The sequence below is a fragment of the Lepisosteus platostomus genome, chromosome 6 (assembly GCF_059453375.1).
Source record: "Lepisosteus platostomus isolate fLepPlt1 chromosome 6, fLepPlt1.hap1, whole genome shotgun sequence".
NCBI lineage: Eukaryota > Metazoa > Chordata > Actinopteri > Semionotiformes > Lepisosteidae > Lepisosteus > Lepisosteus platostomus.
Genome location: NC_142616.1, coordinates 10,057,863 through 10,084,002, shown reverse-complemented (window position 1 = coordinate 10,084,002; position 26,140 = coordinate 10,057,863). Strand labels below are relative to the sequence as shown.

General features: G+C 48.1%; 1 protein-coding gene across 1 annotated transcript; it reads right to left on the bottom strand.

Annotated features, from left to right (window-relative positions):
* Positions 1–1,201: 1,201 nt before the first annotated feature.
* On the bottom strand, positions 1,202–25,709 carry LOC148660114 (solute carrier family 12 member 3-like). Its single transcript, XM_088634144.1, has 27 exons — positions 25,354–25,709; positions 21,736–22,099; positions 21,242–21,385; positions 19,949–20,024; positions 19,159–19,254; positions 17,785–17,924; positions 17,120–17,230; positions 16,717–16,828; positions 16,498–16,628; positions 16,121–16,205; positions 15,678–15,832; positions 15,230–15,337; positions 14,975–15,098; positions 14,684–14,785; positions 13,496–13,651; positions 12,801–12,900; positions 12,000–12,111; positions 10,900–11,031; positions 10,178–10,284; positions 9,758–9,840; positions 9,342–9,407; positions 8,319–8,423; positions 6,904–7,015; positions 5,491–5,577; positions 3,946–4,081; positions 3,279–3,346; positions 1,202–1,929 (listed from the first exon to the last, which is right to left on the bottom strand). Exons 2-27 carry the CDS (start codon positions 22,069–22,071, stop codon positions 1,788–1,790), a joined length of 3,126 nt encoding a protein of 1,041 aa, XP_088490270.1. The 5' UTR covers positions 22,072–22,099; positions 25,354–25,709; the 3' UTR covers positions 1,202–1,787.
* Positions 25,710–26,140: the final 431 nt, after the last annotated feature.

The following is a 26,140-nucleotide window of genomic DNA, read 5'->3' as shown; positions in this document are numbered from 1 at the left end:
TGGATTGATGGACAGGTGGATGGAGAGGTGGAGGAATGGATTTTTAGATGGATGGATTGATGGACAGGTGGATGGAGAGGTGGAGGAATGGATTTTTAGATGGATGGATTGATGGACAGGTGGATTGATGGACAGGTGGATGGATGGATTTATAGACAGATGGATTGATGGACAGGTGGATGGATGGATTGATGGAGAGGTGGATGGAGAGGTGGATGGATGGATATATAGACGGATAGCTGGATGGATTGACTGATGGATTGATAGTAGGATGAATGTAGGAACAGAAGGCTGGATTGATGGTAGAATGAAGGGAAGAATTAATGAATGGATGAAAGAATGGACAGAAGGCTGGATTGATGGATTAACGGACTGGTGGATGCATGGATTGATGGACAGATGGACGGATGGATTGATGGACAGGTGAACGGATGGACTGACTGATGGATTGATGACAGGATGAATGGACTGATGGATGGATGAACAGATGGAAAAATAGACAAGTGGATGGACTGATGGGATGATGGTAGGATGAATAGACAGACTTATCAATGGCTGGACAGGTGGACGGATGGACTGATGGACAGATGGATGGGTGGAGAGGTGGACTTATGGATTTATAGATGGATGGATTGATGGACAGGAGGATGGATGGATTGACTGATGGATTGATAGCAGGATTAATGTAGGAATGGAAGGCTGGATTGATGGTAGAATGAAGGGAAGGATTGATGAATGGATGAAAAAATGGACAGAAGGATGGACTGATAGATGACAGACTAGTGGATGGATGAACAGATGGAAGAAGGGGCAGGCAGGGAGAATGACAGATGAATGGTGAGGTGGGTGAAGTGTGTAGACTTTATTCTATTCTGCACATACTAAAAAGGGTTTCTAGAGAATCCTTAAAGTCTCTGAACAGGTTTAGAGAATCATGAAAACTCTCTGTGTTCCTTCTCAAAACCAGCACCAGGAAAAAAACCAACTGCAATTCATATTGCAAAATCCTCTAAAGTACGAAATAATCATGTATACTGTATATCATATGTACAGTATATTTCAGTAAACAAAACAACATACAAACACCTATTTACATCCTGGAAGATTAGCATAACTTGTGGTTTGTTCCATCAAACCATCATTCTGAAATATTATATGATTCTTCTCGACTATTAGGGAACATTTTTGCAATTAGGTAAAATGTTTTGCACATAAATGTTTTATTGATCTTTACATAAATACAAGCATTAATGATATCATACTGAGAGGCAACCAATACATATTGGGACCAGTAGCTTATGTTGATAATAACATTGATAATAAAAACCACTCTCTAAGACACAGGAAGATTGAACTATACTAGACAGCACAGCTATTAGGTCAGATAACAGGGCATTTTTAGGCTGAATTTATTATAGTCTAAAGATGCTTTGAAATCTCTGCCTGCTTTATGGTTGTTCTCTATAATCTATAATACCCCCAGATAAATCAGGCATCCCTACATCTGCTGTTGTAGCATTAGCCCAATTGGGCAATATGGATAATGTTCTTTGGGCTTCTAAGATTTTAAGGAGCTGTTCAAGGAAAACTTGGGTATTTGACTCAGACAGGACAAGTTTAGCCCTTCCAGTTCAGATCGCATTGCCTTTATCAGACTGTGGCATTGCTCCCAGGCCCGTGAGATCAAAAGAACTGGTAAGAACTGGATCTCTTTGTGACTCAGCTGCTTGGCACGCAGTTGCCCAGTCCGAGCCCCGATGGCCCACACTCCATCGCCATCTCTCCTCTCACTGGCAGTAGAAGGTGAGCACATTCTGCTGGTTTCCACGAATCAGCAAGGCTGGGCATCGCAGGTCATAGGTCAGAGTGTCCAACCAGGCCATGTAGAGGGCACTGGGACAGGTGGCGATCTTGGGCACAGGCATGCTCCTGCAACCAACAAAAGAGAAGCAGATCAGTGGGTGCTAAGAATGGCAGGTTTCGACTTCACACCTCTCTTCACCCCCTCTCTCGACTTCACACCACCTGAGTGCCCATTCTGCCCTCCTGCTCCTGCTCCTGCCTCCACTCCCGGCTTTTGCTCTCCCCTGCCTTATCAGCTGCTGACTTTCCTCTCTTTCTCACACCCGAAGAAGGCTCCACAGCCGAAACGTTGTGTTTCTTTCCTTCTCTTTTCAGCAAGGAATAAACCTTTACTTGTTCCTTTGCAGCCTATGCATGCTGACACATCTCCCTACCTGAACTAATTCAGAATAGATGTCACTCTGCTTTCAGCTGGTAATAATGAGCATTATAGCATTGTGCATTGTGATTTTTAACTGTAATGTAGGCATGAAGGGTGGCACAGTGGTGCAGTGATTAGCATTGCTGACTCACTAGAGCCCTGGGTTCAGTGTCCTGGGGTGCTATCTATGCAGAGTTTGCATGCTCTCCCTGTGTTCATGTGGGTCTCCTCCAGGTGCCCGAGTTTCTGCCCACAGTACAAAGACATGCTGGTGGGTTAATTAGCTTCTGGGATATTTGGCCCTGGTAAGATTGTGTTTGTCTGTGTGTCTGCCCTGCAATTGGATGGGATCCCACCCAGTGTGAACCCTGCCTTGCATCTGTTGCTCCCGAGACAGGCTCCAGCTGCCCCTGCAACTCAGTACTCGTTAAAATGGTTTAGAAAATATGGATGGATGCAGACGTACATTCAGATGTGTAAATCTCAAGCCAAGGGATTCGTGCACGAATTAGCAAGCCATGACCAGCCCAGTGGCGTAGTACACATAAAAAGTGGGTTTACACTCTGGCAAAGTGCTCTTTCTCTTTGATGATCAACACAGAGGATCATAGGATGCGATTTACCATCAATCGGTGAGATCCACACCATCTGCTGTCGCAATAAAGCCCTGATCCATCATTCAGGATCCCAACCACCCCGGCCACAGACTGTTCTCCCCTCTGCGCTCTGGCATGCGGTATCGCACCATTAAAGCACAGACTCTTAGACTCAAGAACAGCTTCTATCCCACTGCAGTGCACATCCTCAACAGCTAACTGCAGGGCCTCAGACTCAATACACACCTGGAGTCTGCACTTCTTACACTTGTTTTTTTTTTTCTCTCAGTCTCACAACTACGTATGAATTTATTTTTCCACAATATAATTATTGCTCCTCTTGTCTACCTTGTGTAGTGGTGTCTGTTGTGCTGTGTATGTCCCGAGAGATCAGCGTGATTAAGAAATTCCAAAGGACATGTACATATGGCAATAAACTACTCTCCTACTCGACTCACACTAAGATCAGGGCTGCATCTTTGGAGTTGAACCGGATGATCTCATTCAATCGCACCTTTCGCTCCGACTGCGAAGACAAGGCAAGAGAGGAAGTGTCAGGGATCCACGGTGCCCGATCGGAGACTTTCTTACAAAGACACACTGACGGCACACTGACGGCGCAGACATGATATAAAAACACCAGCACACACAATTCAGAAAAAAATTGTAAAACAGAACATTAAAAAGTGAAGTAATCAGTATGTATCACAAAAAACTACTGGTGACGCACCATGAAAAACGGGCACTCCTGCTTAACATAAATAGATAAAAACTAACAGTCCCACAAGCATGGACAGCAACATTAAATCTCTGTTCATTTCTAGAATTTGGTTTAAGGATCCAGTGAGTGCTCTATAGTTCAGGGCCCATTTGTCACTCTTTTCCACACAGTGCTTGGGTGTTACTATCTGTGTGACCGTTGCGGTTCCACACAGGCTTGTGCCCTCCGCCACCCGTTTCATCCCATAACACCCAGGGACACAAACCCAGGTCACTGGCGTAATGCAACAGGGAACCAGTCGCATGAGCTAAAGGAGACCTCCCTCAGCCCAGGTCCCTGCTACGCGCAGTGAGGGCGATGACATCACCGTATCCGAACTAGCTCCGCTACATCTGGTCATTCACCTTCTGTCTGAGGATGTCCATCTCCCTGTCTGAGATCTTCCACGGACACTGCTTCTTCAGCTCCTGCGCCGCCTGCTCCTGCTGCAGGCCATCGTGCAGCCTGAAGGGGGCGACAGCCCCTTCGAACCGCTGCATGCTGTTCGGAAAGAAAGAGGACTTACACACTGGCAGCCCTTTACTCGTTGACTCGTTTGTAGGACACAGGAGGCTGTCTGACTGCACACAGACTGAAGCCTATGTCCTTATTTAATTACTCAGCTGAAACTGAACTGAAATCGGTCATGTGTTTCAAGTGTGTAGTCATACTTTTAATACTTGTTCTAATAATAATGCCCAGGAGAACTAGAGTTTGAAACGTCAAAACAGAAAAAAAGGTAAAATGATGCCTTTTTAACTGAAACAAGATATTTTGAAAAGGGCACTGTCACTGTCATGATCGTAATCCCTCCACTTAAGGGCGCTCCGGCTCTTTCGTATTTTACCTGATTACTTTCAGCTGTCCCCTAACCTGTCCCTCCTTATCTAAGCCGGGCGCTCTCGTTTCTCTGGGCTCTGCACTGGAAGACGGACGCCCAGAGGCCCACCTACCATCAAGTCCCCCTACATCCGCGGCTTGAGGGCATAGGCGTCCTGACCCTGCTGAGTCCGGGGCTCAGGGCGTCTGGCCTCGTCATCCCGTTTTTTATTCCCTGTCCCTGCACCGGATCCTGTTCTGGCTTTTAACTGTCTTGTTTTGTCTCGATTGGATCACCCGGATTTGGACTTTTGGACTTTGCCCTGGAATTTCCCCCTGGACTCCTTGGACTTGTTCCCCCTGGCCACGCCTCCCGAGCACCAGATCACCATCGTCACCCCAGTGTCAACCACTCCTGCTCCTCGTCGTCTCCTCCCCGTCGTCCTTTCCACTTACTTCCGGATTATACCATCTGCATAGGGTCCAGAACTACGCTTCACGGGAGCCTAGACTGGCTCCTGTTACAGTCGCAGAATTGAGAGTGGGCTAGCCTAACTCTAATCCTTACCATTCTGATGCTAACCCTAATCCTAACTCACCTACATGTTTATCCCCAAGCCTGGAGCCTCACCCCAAGCCTTGACCCCTGGACAGCTGCACAGATCCACAGAGGTTCAGGCGGAGAAGAGAGAAATGACTTGTAACTAACTTGTACAATTTCAAATTGGCATGTAACCATGACCCTGGGGTAGACTACTTTTCATTCAAGAAAAACACATCTTGGGATATTTCATGACCAAATGTCAGGATCTTCATAATGTCTCATTTGAAGGATGGCAGCTCCTATGGTATAGTGTATACCAGGGCATCAGGTTGCAAATTTCAGTCCAGAGGAATGAGTGCCACCTACTGGCCAGCTGCTTTCCCATCATAGTATGACCCAGACCTGCCCTTGCTAAGCTTCTGAGATCAGACCAGATCAGGCCACAAGGTCACCCACCGGCTGTGTACTGATCATTCTTGCGTAGCCTTCTGGCGGATGGAGACCTCTTCCGGAGGAGAACGGGACACCGCCCATACGCCAAGCTTACCTTTTGGGTTTGGGGGCCTGCTCGCTGTCTGTCATCACGATGACATCGTGGAAGTCCAGGCGGAACTTGCTGAGCAGGGACAGCATCCTGTAACAAAGGCCAGAAAAACAGAGAGCGCTGTAACAGCAAGCAGCAGTGACTGCAGTCACCTGGGCCATCATTGCTCTGGAATGTACAAACTGACACAATGCAATCTGTGGGACACTGCACAGAGCGGATTATAGTGTGTCTGGCAATAGCATCTAGAGGAGAAGATGACGAGATGACGAGGGGACCTTATCCTGGTATTCAAATATTTGAGGAAGTGCATTATAAATTCAAAGCAGGGAGCACCTCTTTACCATCTCTCCTGCCATGTTGTTGAAGCCAATACCCTGTCTTTTCTTTTTTAAAACAACAACTGGATGAGATCCTTGGATTGATTTAGTAGCTACTCAATACTAAATGGACTACATGGGCTGAGTGGCCTCCTCTGATTTATAACTGTTCATGTGTTCTTACGCATAATTTGAAAGAAGACATTAGAGACAGTGTAATGCAGCGTAAGGCAGGAATAAGTAAATGCATTCCATTACAGAATTGTGACACAACCGGCTCCGTACACATTTGACTAGAGTTCAATTCTGCTCAATTGCATTATGTAGGAACAAGCTGTACTAATGCCCAGTTAGAAGATGTTTATCCAAATGATGACTAATGTACTCCACATTCCGAATCCTGGAGGCTTTGCAGACCACTATATACACTCAAACAGATGGAAAACAAGTAATATACAACTCATTTAAGGTGTGTTGAAACAATCTATCTGTGAATCCAGTCCAAAGAACATGCAAGTCAATGAGGGGATTGCAAACTGTAATGATGATGATGTTCAACCCACTGAAGCTCAGCAGGTGTGAGTCTGGTCAGTACCTGGATGGGCTAAGGCTGCTGCTGGAAGAGGTGTTAGTGGGGCCAGCAGGGGGCGCTCACCCTGTGGTCCATGTGGGTCCTAATGCCCCAGTATAGTGACAGGGACACTATACTGTAAACAGGCGCCGTCCTTCGGATGAGACGTAAAACCGAGGTCCTGACTCTCTGTGGTCATTAAAAATCCCAAGGAGTTTCTTAGAAAGAGCAGGGGTGTGACACCAGTGTCCTGGACAGACTTCCCGTGGTCTTTACCAGTCATGGCCTCCTAATAATCCCCATCTCTGAACTGGCTTCATTACTCTGCTCTCCTCCCCACTGATAGCTGATGTGTGGTGAGCGTTCTGGCACGCTATGGCTGCCATTGCATCCAGCTGGATGCTGCACATTGGTGGTGGTGGAGGGGATTCCCCATTACCTGAAAAGCGCTATATAAGTGTAAGCAATTATTATTATTATGTGGCCACTCAGTTTCAACCAGCTCCCCCTGGTGGCAAGACTCACTCTTTGCGGTCCTCCTCCAGGGACTCCTTGTTCCCCACAATGAAAACTCTGACTTTGCTCTGCCGCCAGCGCTTCCTCCGGGTCAGCAGGTAGGGGATCAGGAGGGTCAGTCCTGGGAAAGAGAGAGAGCGTGATAACAGAGCAGCTCTCCTGCACAGAGACAAGGAAGGAGGACAGTATACATCAGTGATCATTCTCTCCAGGTCCAGAGGTGGGGGGGGGGGGGCAGTGTGTCTTCAGGCAGGAGGACAATACAGCCAGCCCTTCATTTACCAGTGTAGTTCTGCAATGAAAGAACTTACATTGCAGAATGAGTCTGACACTGTATATCTGACACAATGTTATTCACCAGCAGAACAAGTTCAGGAAAAATTGTGTTAAACTGCGATCATTTCTCAGTGATAAAGATTTATGGGATCATTCTATTTCAGACTGTGTTTCTGGACACACTGTGCACTGATATCCACTCCATGTCCTGGAGGGGACCCTGTTCTTTCTGATTTGCATTTCCTCCCCTAGACCCTTAATGTCTCCGTCAGCAGTTTCCAGGTCTTCAATCACTGGTATTTTCTAGTCACCTCTGAAAACCGGTGGACTGCAGCCCTCCAGGATCAAAAGAGAACATCACTGATATATATTGAAATACTGTATGTTGACTACACTCCACAAGCACAGCCTTTGCAGTGGGACAAAATGCAGGATGTGTGATTTCAACTAATTCACTGAACAATTCATCTTGCAGTATCTGCCAGCAGCCATATCACCCTGCAACTCACAACTGGCAAACCACTAAAGCAGGTGTGAGCCTGGTCAGTACCTGGATGGGAGACTCCTGGGAAGCTAAGGTTGCCACTGTAAGAGTTGTTAGTGGGGCCAGCAGGGGGCGCTCACCCTGTGGTCTATGTGGGGGGGGCACTATACTCTAAAAAGGCACCGTCCTTCGGATGAGATGTAAAACCAAGGTCCTGACTCTCTGTGGTCATTAAAAATCCCAGGGCATTTCTCGAAAAGAGTAGGGGTGTAACCCCGGTGTCCTTGCCAAATTTCCCATTGGCCCTTTCCAATCATGGCCTCCTAATAATCCCCATCTCTGAACTGGCTTCATCACTCTGCTCTCCTCCCCACTGAGAGCTGGAGTGTGGCATTCTGGCGCACTATGGCTGCTGTCGCATCATCCAGGTGGGGCTGCACACTGGTGGTGGTGGTGGGATTCCGCATTACCTATAAAGTGTTTTGAGTGGAGTGTCCAGAAAAGCGCTATATAAGTGTAAGCAATTATTATTATTATTAAGATTTGCTAGGGTCTTTTTCAGAACTGTTTACACAGCGTGGTTTGGTAATCAGGCTAGCCCTGAACCAATTGGTTGTCTGCTCAGGAGAGTGACCGAAACAGCTCCTCCTGTTTAAGGACTTACCTCCATCATCAGATATCCAGTAGACATCAATGGTCTGCTTCCCCTGTTTCTTCTGGAACACTGTGGACATCTGCTCGCTCTCGGCTATGTTGGAATTGTTAACATCTGTTGTTCAAAAACAGAAGCATATGTAGAAAGCCACCCAAAATCACAAAGAGAGACAGTGTGAACAAGCAGTGGAATCCCAGCCTCTCTGCTCTCGAAGATCAGTCGATTTTGGCCTGCAGGGTGTATGAATGTGAGTTCCTAAAGAGTTAGAAGCAATTGTTCTATACATAATACTTATCTACCCAATCATTTAAAGGTGCTTGTTCCCCCATGACCACGAATTAGAAGGAGTGGTTAGAAAATGGATGTAAGGAATATAAAGGAAATTAATGGGATCACTTGACCCCCTCTCTTACTAAACCAGCATTCCGTCTCTTCACAGCGATCTGTTCCAAGACCAGGCTTTCTAACCACCTCCTGTTCGTTTACAGATGTCGTCGACATAATATCATCCCTAAAGGATTTCGCCTGAAATTGAACACTTTTTCTTTTGACTCTGATACCAACCAGAGTAACACTCAGTGACTATTTTATAGGAAACTAATGCTTTCCACCATTTTTTCCCTCAAAAAACAGACTATCCTTTCCGACAAAAGAATTCAGCATGCAATAAACCTATTTCTTGTTCCTTTGCAGCCTACGCATGCTGACGCAGCTCCCCACCTGAACTACTTAAGGAAATTAAGTTTGGTCCTTATATTTTAAAATTAAGTCTGTTCTAATTTAGAAACTCCAGTAAACAGAGGGATGGAGAGTTGCCTCCCAGCTTTGGATGACTTCGATTTCTTCCTAACTTGATGAAATATATAAACTGATGGTGAAATAGTCCTGGAAATGCAGAAAAAGAAGGAATGCCTTCTAGTCTGGAGAACAGAAGATCCCAATCCAAGCTGTGACATGGCTTTGGGAGACAAAATACACACATGCACACCCCTAAAAGATTCAGTTGAGTTTTCAGCATAACTGCAGCCCCACCTGAATCCTGATCTTTCTCATTCCGTCGAGACTCCCCGTTATCCTCTGGTTCAAAAGCGGGGTTCACTGTTTAAAACAAAGACAAAAAAAGGAGGGAGAAAGTAGCATCAAAATCCTTAAATAGCCCAGTAACATATATCTCCTTCAGTCCCTAAACGTCAAAATTAAAAATAAAATTTTAATTTTACTTAATGTACAATTAAAACGTCACAATTTACTTCAAAAATATGTAAACGTAAGAAAAAACCACATCTTCTACAACCTTCTCCCAAAACTTTATCACATTATTTCCTGCTCCAGTTTTAATTTCCCACTGAAGCCGTGAACCCATCAGGGGGAGCCTGGGGAACATATGACCAGAGAGGCTCCAGCTCTAAGCAAGGAGTGCCCCTGTCATCACCAGCCACAGTGCTCACCCCCAGAGAGCAGCTCCTCAGACACATCCAGGCCGTCCGTCATTCTGAGCAGGCACACACCGAAGTTGGAGTCAAAGGCATCACTGAGAAAGGATGGGAACAGGACATGGGATTAGTGCGTGCTGGGTTTTGTCTTATAACATGGAATTCTAAGGAAACATTGCCAGATCTCTCTTCCTGTCACTACGGATTTGTAGACATCCACAGAAAGTATATGTTTCCGCTCGGCCACCTACTGTTATTATTATTATCCAAGAGTATCCATCCAGCCATTATCCTTAGCTACTCCATCTGTTGACTAATCTGGCAGACACAGGACACAAGACAGGATCACATGCTGGACATGACATTAGACCCTCCCAGGGCACACTCACAAACACACACACAGGGACAAGTTAGAGTCACTCAAGTTCTACACACTATATAGTTGCTATGTAGTCCTCCAGGCTGTAGGGGGAGTCCTCCTTCCAATTGGTCTTGAAGCCCATGAACAGGGTATTGGGTTTGAGCTTGCCCAGGCCAGTTGCCTATAAGAGGGAAGGTGAGAGGTACAGAAAATGTCTTTTCACTTGTGTTGTGACGAGGTTGCTTCTATAGGCTGTCCCTTCGGTGTGATCTCCATAAGCTGAAATTAGCGTGACCTGGTCCGGTTCTGTTCAATTCCAAATAATTAAGCGATTCTCAAATTCATGTGAGTAACGTGCTTAATGGATGATGATGACAAAGGAGCTTCTTCACCTAAATGTTATTCCCAGTATTCTGGGATCGGCGTTGCAGCACAGCTCTTGCACCTCATAGAATGGGCAAATTAGCACAGCTGATCTGCCTGTCTGTAGGAGGCAGGAAAGAGCTACACTGCTTGGAGAAAAACTACACAATGACAGTAACAGCCACACCATGCCCTGCTACCCAAGAGACCAGATGGTCAAGGAAATCTGGGCACCGAATCATGTTACCCTTGGCTATGTGTCAGCTGATTTGGGTCGACATTGTCTCCTAGAAAGTAACATTTGCTTTTCAGAAATTGGAATCCATTTGTGCTCCCACAGCTTGCGCTCTGCGGTGTGGGTCAATAAATGGTCCCAAGTTAGAAGTGCCAGTAGATTGCAGGCCTACCGCTGGCCAAAGGGACACCGGCTCACCTGCATGAGATTCCTGGCCCCGTCTCGCAGGCTCTTCCCATTGATGGGGGTGTAGAAAGCCCGGATCTTCCTCTTGTTCAGCCACTTCACCAGGGTACTGGCGTTGCACTGCTGTGGGGAGGATTTCTCATCCTGTAGGTAAGAATGAGAGCAGAGGGTCATGGGGAGCAGAGGGCCAGTCGACTTCCAAGATCATACATTTGGGAAAGGGAATTTTGTTCCTCAGAATTGTCCTTGGAGAGTTTGGATAGAGGTTCCAAGATTCCCGTTGAAGAACAAGTTAATGTCTGTATCGGTAAGACTTACTGTACGTACTGTTCTAATGTGCCATTCAGTTGTTCAGTTAAATATTAATAAATGCAAGAGAGAGACGAGATATACAAAGTATATTTGGTGTAGCTTGCCTGGATGAGGCTGCCCAGATCCCCTCTGTATAGCTAGGATTGAGCCAGGGAGCTGCTGCACGGGTGTGGATGGGGTAGAAGTAAGGGTACAAGGAAGGATACGCTACAGGAAGTCCTGGGTGCAAGGTTACTGTATACACAGAGGCGAGCAGAATGGTGTGAAATTATGATCCAACCCCCAGCCCGCATTTCTGTAGGAACTTTGCTATAATTCCTTGAGTCCAGAGGGATATAGTGTGCTAGTTAAATCAGTAGCTACAGACCTGAAAACATTGGAAGGTTATAACCGCATAAGCATAAGCATAAGCAAATAGTCTGTTTTACAAAGTGACTAACCCAGTGTCAAGGACCGGTCCCAGCCATTCATGATTTATTCAACTGTTGTTTAATTTACTCACACTGTTACAAATGGGGATATAATGGGGATATAATGCTCTGTAAATGAATAAGAGTAAATTGTGATTGATCAACCATTTCCCACCCTTCTGTGCATAAAGAATGAGAAGGGGGAGGGAGTGGGAACGTGTAATAAATACTTTTTTTCTTGATCTTCAACCCTAGGATCCATTTTCCCCGATCTGCAGAAGATCACGCAACAGCTGAGCTAGGGGTGTCTGAAGGGCAACCAAACATCCCAGCTCTTCCTCTCAGGCAGGTGTTTCACCAGCCCCCTGGCAAAGAGTCCCTGCTGCTCACCATGATGATGTCTCCACAGATCATCAGACTGATGTTCTTGGTGAAGGAACCCACGAAGTCCACCAGCGCAGGACGGAGGCTGGGAGGACCAGTCAGCACGAGACACTGGGGTCTAGATAGAAAGGAAGAGAGACTGAGAAGCTGGACTAGAAAATGCACAACAGTGGACTGGCCTCTATAGTATCATGACCGTGTCTGTGATCGTTACTGCTGAAATAATGAGGTAGGTTCTCATCAGCTGTCTTCAAGGCACAGTACTTTAACACTGTATCAATCCTTACAGACTGAAGAGGATTAATACAGGCACACTGACTGGACACTGCAGTATACTAACACTGCACTGAGAGAGAGGGGTTAATACAGACACACTGACTGACTGGACACTCCAGTACATTAACAGTGCACTGAGAGAGAGGGGTTCATACAGACACACTGACTGACTGGACACTCCAGTACATTAACACTGCACTGAGAGAGAGGGGTTCATACAGACACACTGACTGACTGGACACTCCAGTACATTAACACTGCCCTGAGAGAGAGGGGTTCATACAGACACACTAACTGACTGGACACTAGAGTATTTTAGCACTGCTCTGAATTTATGACTAAATAGAATGGAAGAAAGAGAGAGAGAGGGAGTGATTCACAGCAATCACCATTCCCTGCATGGCAGAGGTAGATCAAGGGAAACATCTGACAGGATGCTGTTATAATAAACAATAATGAACTAACTGGAAGCTGCTATGATTATCAAGGCCCCGAGACATGAACATGCCGGGCAGGCAGGGAGATCATCACCTGAAGTTCTTCACATGGTCCTCCACAGCTGTCAGGGACACAGAGTAGGATAGGGCCATGTTGTAGGTGCCAGCCTGCAGGGAGGACCCCCAGTTCACCTCTGGAGCAGACAGAGAGAAACAGAGTCAGAGGGGAAGTATCAGATAGACACTCACTGGAACAGAGCCCACGGAGATGACCTGACCTGACCTTCCAAGCTAACAAACAAATTGCTAACAGACCGGCACCCTTGTCTGTGAAGGCTAGTTAACACGGACCATGCAAACCTCCTCATTCTAGGTTGAAGTTTAACTTCTTTTGATTGTTCCATCCAAGTATCTAGATCTGGAGAGCAGACTAGAATAGAGCAGACTCAGACAAAAAGCTGACTTCATGGCAGCAGCTGCAGAAGGGGTTGCTAGGACCCAATAGTGCTTTGAAAAAAAAAAACAAACCTATAAAAAATAAAACATTTCAACAGGTGCCTTTTTAATTAACACTGGGGATAGATGTAGCAGTTTCCCCGTGTGGCACTTTCTTATGTTAATGAGTCAGTGCTTTAACAAAACTTGTTATTCTGGAGCTTGTGTTTCCCAATGCTTCTTCATACTCATACTCCTTAATGCAATATGCTCATGGTTTTCTCCTGGGTAGTTAAGAGACTTGGCTGAGCCATTTGCTCTCCGATTCCTGAGACTGAGAGACCCGCATCTCACCTGGCTTTCGGTACGCCACGTAGCCCAGGAGGAAGATGATGATGCTGAATGTGATGATGGCGGCCCACCAGGTCAGCAGGAACATCAGCACCACAGAGACCACGGCTCCGAACAGGGCTGTCCAGCAGTTGTAGTAGCGGAATGAAGGCCTCCAACCTGTAGGGGGAGCCCCCCAATAATGTGACCTCTAACAATAATGTATTCTGCCCTTACCCAACAACCCAGCTGCTTTCCTTGATCTTTCTATAGCAGAAATCTGCAGTACGGCTGTTGGAGATTCAAAGACACAAGGAAACTAAATAGGGTGGCATGGTGGTGCCGTGGGGTCTCACAGTGCTCGGGCCATGGATTCAAATTCTAAACCTGGGGTGCTGTCTGCGTGGAATTAGTATGTTCATCCAATGTTTGTGTGGGTCCCCTCTGAGAGCTCTGGTTTACTCTCACAGTCCAGGGACAAGCTGGTAAGTTAATTCCTTTCTGGAGAAAATGGCCCTGTTGTGTGAGTCTGTGTGTGTCTTGTAATGGGCTGGCCTGCTGTGCCATCAAGGGCGTGTATCCTGCCTTCCCCCATTGCCTGGTGGAACAGGCTCCAGATCCCTGGAGACCCTGAACTGGAAAACTTAGAAAATGGATGGATGGCAACTAATTACTGAGAGTTTTGCAACTGAGAAACGTCTTAATCAGTGCTGTCAACCTTCATTCTTGGAGAGTCTATGAGATTATCTGACCTTCTGCCAGTGCACACATTAAGCTCTGTGATTGACTCTAATTAGTTGATAACTTGTCAAACTTTACATTTCTCTACAGATCTGATATTGTGCTACAGCCTATTGAACTGCTGAATCCCACGTGCCTACCAAAGGATAACCTGCAAAGAGCCAAAGAGAAATCTGATACGGATCCCAGTGAGCAAGTAAACAGACCAGATGAAGAACATTCAGGCTATCGAACCCTCTTTGGATGTTGGTAGTTAATTGATCCAAAGATCCAGCTGGTCCTTGAAAGATGCCAGGGTATCAGTTTCAACAAAATGACTGGCAGCTTGTTCTACACTCCCATCACCTTTTGTGGAAAGACATGCTTCCTTCAGTTTCAAATGTGCACACTACGTGGAAGTACGTTATCCCTCACTTTGGGATCCACCCCTCCCTTGACAGGATAACCCTCCCCCGTAACAGGTGAACTCACCAGGGGAGTTGGTGACAGAGGCGTGAAAGCAGCTGAAGTTGATCAGGGCGTAGGAGCACAGGAAGAAGTTGGAGATGATGGGAGCGATGACATTCAATTGGGCTGGGAGAGACAGACAGAGAAACAGTGTGGGTAACTGCCCAGTACAGCTCTCCTGTACCAAGCTGACCAGACACTGCATTAAGACCAGACCAGACCATTCAGCCCAGAAGCACTTCCTGACTCGCTCTGAGGCAGATGCTGAATGATGTCATAATGGAGTGGGATCCGCCCCCCTTTCTGTGAACTCACCAATGAGAATAAAGGCCACCGAGATGAAGAAGGTCAGGATGTAGCCTCTGTAGGGCTCATCATTTTTCCCATAGCCCTTGGCAAAGAAACTGATCAGGGGGTATATGTTGTCCCTGCAGAGACACTGATGTATACAGACAGAGAAGGAAGCAGAGAGAGAGAAAAACATAAATGAAGCCACACGCAACTGTATCAATTGCTTCTTTAAGGGTCACTTGCCCCCAGTAGAGGCCAGTTCTGTCTCGTGAGTTGTACCTGGAACACCTTGGGTGCAGAGACCAGGAAGGCAAGGGCTGAGGACAGACTGGCAGCAAAGATCCCCGCAGTGATCAGGGGACCAAACCCGGACACCAAACTGAGAACCTGAAAAAAACAGGTAGGGTTGGGCATTAGGACATCCTCACTTGCTGACTAGACAATACCTAGACAATCCTCTTACACAGAGAAAGAGTGAGGGGGAGTTAAAACAAACACACAACCTCGCTGTCAGATTGAATGGCTTAATCTTGCAATTCATTCGGGCAGAAAGAGGGGGGGAGAGAGAAGTGTGAGAGGGCAGTAGAAGGAGAGGTTAATGCGTGGCAGTTATCTGGTCACAAGAGTGCATTAACGCTTCAGCTCCTGGAAGAGAGAGGCAGACCGTGGGAGGTCCCAGTGCGGGCCTTGTCCACGCAGCTCTGGGACTCTGAAGGTATGACTCTACCTGGTAGTTGTTTGCCAGGCCGAACTGGCAGTTCGAGAGCTCGCAGGCTGTGAAGTTCCAGCCGTATTGGCAGGCCAGCCCCACACAGTCCCCAGTGACGTTTCCAGAGATGGTATCATTCAGGTTCCCCGAGGCATCCCGTACCACACACGAGCCTGAAAGAGAGAGAGGGATAGCTACGTGTGCAATGATTGAACAAGCGGACACCGCAATAGTTTTGCGATGTGCTGATCCTGAGAGAGAGGGAGTTATCGAGACTCTTACTGATTGGATTCAGTATTCAATTGTGCTGCACGGAGCCCCATGTGAGAAGTGTGTGTTGTGAGTTAGGAATGATCATGGATCATCTGTCTGTTCCTCTCTTTCTGACTCCTGTCATCCTGTTCTGAACATCGGCCAATTTCCCTCTATGCTCTTAACACTGGCGGGACACTTTGGCTTACCGACGGTGGCTGAGATGACCAGGTAGGACAAAGTTGTCCAGAATATAGCCATCAGAGTCCCTTTCGGAATGGCCTCTTCTGGATTCTGGATGAAAACAGCCAAGACAGAGAGGTCATGTAATGACCTCCATCCAGATATAAGCCATACAACAAGCACATCTGTTTTAGCCACTCTGTCCCTCTCCTCTCACACTCCCCCTGAACTCACCAGCACACACACACTGTCACACCTGACTGTGCTGTAGACACTACTAGTGTCACTGCTGTCCCTCTCCTTTCACACTCACCCTGAACTCACCAGCACACACACACACTGTCACACCTGACTGTACTGTAGACACTTCTAGTGTCACTGCTGTCCCACATACAGTACACACCTTCAGGTCTCCAGAGATGTTGGCTCCTGACAGAATGCCAATAGCCGAAGGGAAAAAGATTGCAAACATTTGGAAGAAGGTCCCTTCCTCCCCTCTCCAGTCTGGTAACAGGTTATCCAAAAAAATGCTAGCTGTAAGAGACAGTTTGTCACAATAGTTTGTCAAGGAATTTGAAATTGTCAGGGTCATGCAAGTTCAGGCACAAGCAGGCTGGCTCACATTTGTAGCTGAAGAATCCCATTGCCTGCTTCTCCTTAGTGGGCGGAATCAGGGTTCCCACCAGGTAGTTGGTGAAAGATACCATCAGCACCAGGAAGAAAATAACTTGAGTCTGCAAAACATGTAAGAGAGCACGGACATATTAAAACGTATTTAGTTGAACAGGCAAGGGTTCAGTACTTTCTACAATCCAATCTGTCCTCTTAGAAATTTAAGATGACAAATGCGCTTGGTAATTTTGCAGTGTGAGATGGAGACAGTTGTCTGAACTACATTTCCCAAAAGACAGTGGGGGAATGACCTGCCATCCTCAGTCATGTGACCAATTGTCTTAAACCAAGTGAGCGAGGAGGGCAAGTGGTGCAAAGAGATGCTCAAATTGCAGAGGAAAGACTGGTCTCACCTTGGCCTCCCATTCCATGCCTGCCAGCGAGATGCACAGGAGCACAGTGATTGTGATGACTCCAATGATGCGCACATCGTTGATGTTGTCCACCATGATGGCGTCATATTCCTGAAGGGGAATCAGAAAGAAACAATGATTTTCTGCCTTCAACTTAGTATTTATTCCCTCATTTGGGCTCAGAAGACACTCTTGGCATCCATGGGTAACAGATTTGGCCAATTGTACCCAAGATCTTGTACAGGACCTTTACCCTTAGTATTCCCAGATCGTTCTGCTAACAGGCTTTGCTATTCCAAAATATTCAGTTTGGGATTTGGAATGTCCACTGGGTCTAGATAACATCGGCTCTCCCAGCAGTTCCAGAGCAAGGCCTCACACGCATTAATCCTTTAGATGATATACAGTAAGACGTCTTTGACAACTTCACTGACCATTTACAAAAGATCATTTACATGGTGAAGGGTTAAGCAGGGAAGTATTTGGTATAACCAAAAAAGCTCCAAGGCCTCCTAAAATCGATTATCCACAATCAATTTTAAAGAAGGAGGGGACAATTTCCACTCTAACAAGATCTCTCAAGTGCCCCTCGAGGTCTCCTCTGACTACCCCTGGGCTCAGGCCCACATGCCCATTTCCTTCCAGCAGCGGGAAGCCCCACTTACAACCAGCAGGTCCCTGACGGTCTCCGCAAAGCCCACAGTGTTCATGGCGCAGGCCAGCGCATTGGCGAAGGCGAACACCAGCCCAATCGGGCCCCCGATTTCTGGGCCCAGAGTCCTGGAGATCATGAAGTAGGTGCCCCCTGAAACACAAACCAGATGGCGGCTCAGGCCTCTGATGAATCCCACCGGAACTGAGGCTAAATGTGTACATGTTACACGCAGGCTGGGAGCGGATCATGTCCCGGTGTTTACCACTGGCAACCTGCACCCTCTGAGTTTTCACAGGGTCTCCATCCCAATCCGAACCTTTGCGAATGCACCCAGGACACGTTTCACAAGAGATGCTTATTGTTCAGTCAGGCAGGCAAATAATTCAATTATCTGCTTCTGGAGTGGACTATTTCAGGTATCTCAGGTGGGGAGCTGTAGCAGCATGTGTAGGCTGCAAAGGAACAAGTAATAGGTTTCTTCCCTGCCCGAAGAAGGCTCCACAGCTGAAACATTGTGTTTCCTTTCTTCTCTTTTCAGCATGGAATAAACCCATTACTTGTTCCTATTTAAGGTATCTACCTGCTCATCTCATTGCTCCGGCAGTTTCAGCTGCACTCCTTTTTCCCCACCTAACCCTTTCTCCCTGAGGCTCTCCTGCTCATGGGAAGTTTTTTCTGGCCCCTTTATGTTTTTCCCCACTCGCAGTCGCTTTATAGGCATCAACGCGCCAAAACGTTTTTTCTGCCATCAAGGTGCTAGTCGTTTTTGCCGGCATCCAGTAGCCAGCTTCCATTTCTCCCATTGTTTAAGCACTCTGTCCGGAGATCCCTGAGGTTGTGATGATACCCAGCATTTTGAGCTCGGCCTCACATTCACCCCAGCCCTGAACTTCAGTGACTGCAGCGCAACAGTGCACAGTTGTGTGCCTAATAGGCAAATATAGTGGGAGAGAAAGCAAATGTAATTTCACCTTAGATGCAATGCATAATAACCTGTAGATCATGCCAAACCAGCCTGTCTTTTAGAGACAGTCTGCATATCAATGCTGTAAGATCACCCAGACTGTTTGCACTCCATTACCAGCATTGGAATGGACATATATGCATTGTGTCCATCACTGGGAGGGTTGATCCATACGCTGGGTATTAAATTGACATAAAAATTGAGGTGCGACATGAGCCTCCTGCTTTTTTAAGATTAGTCCAGAATGTTCATCTTTCAGTTTTTGTCTGATGGCTTTACCACCAAAAGAACACGGGGCGCGACCCCCATAGTTGCACTGTTAGTCACGTATGGGGCCTCAAAGGCCTTTCTTCAGCTGTCACCTGACATCATTTACCAGATGATGTCATCGATTTTGTTGCTGACTGTGACATCACTCACCAGATGTAACCTTCCCATTGGTGGAGATGGCCGAGACGGAAAGTGCGGTGATGGACGTCACGACAACAGACATCAGGATGATAACCCAGGTGAGAACTAGATGGGGGAACACAAACAAGTGGCCAGCTCAGCATGGCAAATGGTCATTACGCTACATCTCAGCAGGAGCAGGCAACCCTAGCCCTCGGGAGCAACATCTGTTGCTAGTTGTCTTTCCAATCTCTGGCCTTAACGACTTAATTGAGGCAGTTAAGTGAGCAAGCAATAGGTCGCAGGAGAGCTCTAGAAGGGATGCCAGTCCATTGCAGGGCACATACACAGAAACAAATACACACACACCAGGATCCCCAGGTCTTAACAAGGTAACATTGAAAGGTGCCTCTAAAACTCGCAAGATCTCAGCACTTGATTACTGGGGTTACTGCGAGATCCCGGCATTGCAACATTCAAATCTACCATCTCCACTTCGATGATACTGCTGCAGCTGGACTGGCGATTGGCAGTGGGATCGTTGCAGAGCTTGAAAACTCAAGCAAACCTGCTGCAGACAAGCAAAATGCATCTGGTGAGGTTTGAGGCCAGATTGAATAGGTCTCTCGCGAATTCTACCACTAGTTGCTCCTAAAGAATATAAGACAATGGCTTCTGCTGTGACTACTCTAAGAAGAAAGATGGGGAGACAGTTATGTCTCTCATTCTTGCCACAGCCCGGAGTGCAACGAGTGGAGAGAAAAGAGGTGCACACTCCTGCCCTGGATCAAGGCAGTGGGTGGCCGGACGAGTAACTCACGGATTCCAGCTTGCGAGGTAATCCAGGATAGCCGAAGGAACAGGATCACTCCCCAGATGTTAAGCATGCAGCGGATCTGTACACCAGGACACACACAGAAAGAGGGCAAGGTCAGCTCAGGCGGCGACAGAAGTGCACCATGCACTTCTCCAGAAAAGAGGCAGGAAATGTTAGGACAGGACGTTACCGATAGGAGATCACTTGACCCATCTACACAGTATAGTAGTCAGCAGCCTATTGATCCGAAGGTGTCACTTCAACAGCATGGTTGGGATGCTTGTTCCACAATTCCACCAGCCCTGGAGTAAAGACGTGCTTCCTGTTCCCAATTTTGAATGCACTTGCATGGTATACTTGCGCATCCACGTCCACTGTGCAAGAATTTTCCCTGTCCCCATCCCTGTCTCCCTTTGCTGGTCCACCAAGCAGCAATGAATATTAATATTAATTAGCTCCTTGCCTACCCCCCCCCCAATGCAGTATTGTGATTGGATGAAAACCTTATTAATATTCAAACCCATAACACCTTGCGATGGCTGTGCCTGGATTCCTTTCTAATATTGAGGGGCGTTCATTCTAAGATATACAAGCAGGTTAAGACATCTGCTAACTTTGACTACACGCACAAGTAGAAAACAAAAGTCTGGAAACAGCTGGTTTAATAGTTAGCAGCTAATTGATCTGAGGCTTATCCTGAATGGCTGGATTGGACCCATGACAGTAGGATTATAACCCCAGATATTGCAGAGATTGCACATTATTTCTCTTAATTAAAAATGTACTCCTTGCCTGGAGGTATGGGGAGGGCAACAGTTGAGACCCAGAGGATTCCTTTCACTCACTAAGGGTTTTTGCTTTCCTCTCTCCTGCACCCACACGGTCAACTGTTGCTGTACAGTATTGTTGATGGCTACATAGTCCTGTACACTTCCACTCGCCTGCATACAGTAAATAGGTCTCGCACCCAGGACATCCCCTAAGGTGTTTCTCTCGTAAGCTCCACTCCATCTACACCCCTGTAGCAGCTCCCCGGCTCAATCCTAGCTATACAGAAAGGGGATTGGTCATCTAGGTGAGCTACGCCAAATTCACTCTGCATACCTCTCTCACATTTATTAGGATCTCACCAAACTACTGAAATAATGCCTGAGCAGTCAATGGTATCTTTGCAGATTTCTGAACATCATTGATTAAGCACCTATCTATGCAAGTGTAACCTATATTGCAGGGGGGGGGGGGGTGCTGATAGGCTCTCCGGCGCCACCTGCTGGCAGCGCGTGCACCAGCCCTCACCATCACGCCCTTCACCCAGCCGAAGCGGACAGGTTTGGAGGGGGCCTTGGTCCCCCGGCCGGCCTCCACATCCTGGGGCAGCTCGGAGATCGAGGGCAGGGTCCCGTCCGCTGGCTCTTCCGGAGAAATGCTGGCGTCTCCATCCTGTAATGCAAAGGGTGGGGGATATGTTACTTTCTCTCGTCCGGGAGGCGCCCCGCAGCTGGGCAACGGGTCCGACTGGGGGGGGGGGAGGTGAGGGACGACCGCATGTTACCGCCGCGAGGTCTGCTTTGGATGGAAGGGAAAAAGGGTAGAGGAAGTGAAATCACTCGTGTGGCACAAGCTGGTTATGTCGCTGCGGGCACACCGCACGTGTATTGTATAGAGTGGGAGGGGGGCAGGGTGCCCAGAGGTTGCCCGGATGATAGATAAGGGCCCAGGCTGCTCAGAGCAGGAGTGAGGTACACAGGACAGGAAGCAAAGCCAAAGATCGGACCGCCATGAATATTTACACCCAGGGCCTTGCGCAGGGCGTCCAGAGTGGGCCTGCTGCGTCTCAGCCGCCCCGGCGCCGCGGTGTTGGCGTAGAACTCGTAGTGCGGCACGGCGTCGATGGTGCTGTAGATGGAGGAGCGTCGCGAGTCCACCCGCGAGTCTCTCCTCTCCCAGTCTGGGTCCCTGGAGACGGCCGGCGGAGGCATCGCCGGGCCTTCGCTGCCCGGGCCGGCGGCGGGGCGGGGGACGGGATACGAGGCGTACCTCGGGGAGTCCTCTTCGGCGGGGGAGAACCGGCCCTTCCGGAGAACGTCGGAAACGTCCCGGCCGGATTTCGTGGTGCACTGCCCCATTGTTTCGAAAGACCCCGCTGTCTTTGCTCTGAAGAGGAGGGAGACAACGATGAGCGGTTTGAAGGAGGGCAAACTGGGGTTCACCACGCAGGTCGTACCTGCCGTGCTCTTCCCATCCACCTGAAGCCACAAAACGCAAAGAGTGGGCGGCCCCATTATATTGTAAACAAGCAGGCTCGTGAACCCATGTCTTCTAATCCAACAGAAATACGGCTCTCGACTTCCGAGATGGTTTTGCCGGCACATCAGGCTGGAACATTCCTGCACTGAAATGTCTGCTGCACCGCCTGTGCTTCTCCGCTCGTTCATCGCAGCACATCAGTCACGACACTGACTAGCGAGCGGGAAGGGCCGCACCGCGGCATCGCAATTCTCGTGAACTCTCGGTGTCATCAAGCAGCCTGTGGCAACATGGTGACCATTCCAGACTTTCACAAAGCGCCCGATTTTAGGCTACATCCACGATTTGTAAAAAGCGTGCGATCCCGTTCATTTATTTGGCAAACGGAATTTAATAACCTGGTTGAGACGGCCTGAGGTGTCCAGAAAGGCGATCAGTTTCCTGACGTCATTTCCTCAAAATAACTTTTAAACACTAGACACCAGCCCCTTCTCTCCCCGGGACGCCTCGCTCTCTGCAGGAGGGGGGGGGGCCGCCTCTTCGACCCACAGAGAGGGGGGCTGGCTCTCACCCCCAGCAGGCTGAGCCAAATTCATTAGGACTCAAGCCACTCGCTGGAGGTTTTGAAACTCACGCCGCTTGTTGGTTGTTGTTTTTCCCTCGCGGAGTGAGAGAAGACTGAGAAACTTTTCCCAGACGCCGATCTCCACATCCAAAGATTCTGCTCTCGGGATGTTTGGCAGAGAGCTGGGACTCCGGGTTTAATTCCAGGTCCGGGGGTGCTCTCTGCGTGGATCTTGTATTCTCTCTCCTGTGTTAGTGTGGGTTTCCTCTCTGGGTGCTCAGGTTTCCTCCCACAGATGAAAAACAGGCCGCTGGGTTAACTGGCTTGTGGGGATATTGGCCCTGGTGTGATTGTGTGTGCGTGCGTGTCTGTGATGCCCTGTGATGGACTGGCATCCCGTCCAGGGCTGGTGGGCTCTAATAACGCTCAGCCACGACTGACCTGCCTTTGGGTGCCTCCTGTGGGTGCTATCTGAGCACGATCTGACAACACATCTGTGACAACTCAGAAAAGCACAACCCCCCCACCCCCCCCCCAACACACACATTCTAGCAGTGAAATTCAATAGGAAATAAGTTGTCCAGCGAGCTGGTGTTTTCAGTCATCTCTTTCAGCGTTTCAATTCTTATTTCGTTGAGAAGCACAGACACTTCCAGTGAAATGCGTTCTGATCAAATCGTTGTCTGGAGGAAAACAAAAAACGACGGTGTCGCCAAAGATACGCGAGCAACACCGCAAACACATCATCAACGCATAACGATTCCAAACGGCAATTAAAACGTTTTTTTTTCTTTATCTTTTAGATTGGGAGCAGTGTTTGGGAGGTCTCCCGTGGCGCACCGCCCGATCCAAAGTTCTTGCGCGCTGAGTGGGGAGAATCTGTCTTGCAGCCTCGCTCACTAAAAGACAATGCGCGTTGCTTAGCGCCCCACGGCGATAACGTCGGCAGTGCGCCTCCCGTGCGACAGATACCGGCCTGGAAGCGAACGATCGCTGATAGCGGTGTGTGCGGAGTTCGGGAATTTGGAATTCGATCGAGCGATGGGTTCGCCCTGCCTCGAGCAGAGCCGGTGACACATCCATTGTCTAAAACGAGACGGGGGGGGTGAGGTGAGGAGAGGGCATTAAAAAAGCACCTTGAGAAACATTTAAGGGTTTTTTTTTCAGACAAGTTGAACCTTTTTGTGCGCCGCGTCATGTGGAGAAAACGGTACCAACGAATAATTATTGTGGTTGTTATCCACAATAAAATGATTGTGTAGAAATGATATAAATAAAATATTATATATAATATAAATACGTATCATGATAATATTATTGTTATGCTGTGATGCAGCCGGTTCGTTCAGCTCAGGGAACGCCGCAGAGCCGGAGCTAATCCCGGCAGGCAACGGGCGCAAGGCAGTGTACCCACTGGACGGGACGGGACGGGGCGAGACATCAACACAGACACGCACGTACTCACATCGGGGACGATTTTGTCCCTCCGGGTTTAATTCCAGGTCCGGGGGTGCTCTCTGCGTGGATCTTGTATTCTCTCCCTGTGTTAGTGTGGGTTTCCTCTCTGGGTGCTCAGGTTTCCTCCCACAGATGAAAAACAGGCCGCTGGGTTAACTGGCTTGTGGGGCTATTGGCCCTGGTGTGATTGTGTGTGTCCCCAGAAGTCCCAGAACCCAGTTAACCTGCCAGCACGTCGTACCTTGTGAGGAAACCTGAGCACCGCGAAAACACAGGGAGAACATGCAAACTCCGCACAGATAGTTCACCGGGAATCGAACCCAGCGCTGCGACGCTAACCGGGGGTCCACTGTGCATATTGCATATAATAATAATAACCGTGCATATAATAATAAAAATAATAGTTGAAAAGCACCACCGAAGTAAAGATCTGTCTTGATACGAATTTACTAAGGAACAAGTGTAGGTATAGTTCACGCTGAAAAGTAGTAGTACCTCCCCAGGTGTGTGAATTCATCTGCCCCGGCTCTGGGTGCAGCCAGCGCGAACTCATGCAGCTCCGTGCTCGAACCGCTGACTAACACACTCATTACACACCGCCGCCGATGGACTCCGGCCGGGTGTCGACAAGGACGAATAGAGGCTCTATCCGCTATCGATTGGTTACACAGAACACACATTCCAGACAAACCCCTGTCACCCAAAACACCAAGGGGTGTAACAGTGAGGTGAGGGGCAACCGACTGTCTTATTATAATCGATAAGGTCTTGGAATAATTAAGGACAGGGACAAAAATTCTTCTGGTCAAACCATTCACTTCAAAAATGTCATGTCAGGTAGGAGTCCGATCTCGTCACCTGTAAAATCACAGCATTACCCCTGAAACTCGCAGGCGGGCAACATCCAAAGCGATCAAAAGATGTTCACCACGCAGACATCTGCATTTTTTTCCCCCCCAACACAAATGCAACTTTTTCGAACTCGCTTATATATGTATTTCGTTCCCGGAGCCCCAGAGCGTTTGAGCTCCGCGAATCCCCCTGCGGGTTGTAAAGTCGGCACACGCAGAAACGGCTTGAAGGTAAAATCTGCGAAGGAGAAGTCGCAAACGGCTCTTTCCTCGCGTACCGTACTTACCGCGGGAGGTGTTTTCCAACAGCGCCGTATTCCGGAGCGGAAGAACCTGTTGCGCTTCCCGGGACTAAACTTAAACTGCGCGTTACCGGCTGAGCGCCCTGAATATATAGGCGACCGCCGGCCGAGGCGCAGAGACCGGCGGCCAGCGCCGGACACGCGCACACGCGCCGGTTTGTGTGGACAGCGCACCTCCACTTCCGGCTATTGTGAACGCGAAGTCGTCGGATTTGGTGGGGCTTTGTTTTTTTTTTAACCTGATGGTTTATGTGCTCTCGGGGGGGGGGGAGCGTCAACGAGATTGTGACAGACTTTGGCACCTAACAAAAACCAACAAAAAAAAACCGACAAATCCCTTCAAGAGGAGATCAAGAGATCCGGTTCTACGCGGCGAACGTCTTCGATTTTACTTCCAAAATGTAAAAAAAAGAACTGAAGCCATCAAGCCAAGTCATAATAATAATAATTGCTTATACTTTCTGGACACTCCACTCAAAGCGCTTTACAGGTAATGGGGATCTCCTCCACCACCACCAGGGTGCAGCCCCACCTGGGTGATGCGACGGCAGCTATATAGTGTCATCTATTAGAGTAATCTTTTACTCCATGCGACGTGCATATTTTACAACGCTCAAGAGCACACATCAGGCGGTAGACAAGTAACTGTCACCCCATCTTACTACTAATAAGAATGCCTTATACTTATACAGCGCTTTTCTGGACACTCCACTCAAAGCGCTTTACTGGTAATGGGGATCCCCTCCACCACCACCAGTGTGTCGCCGCCACC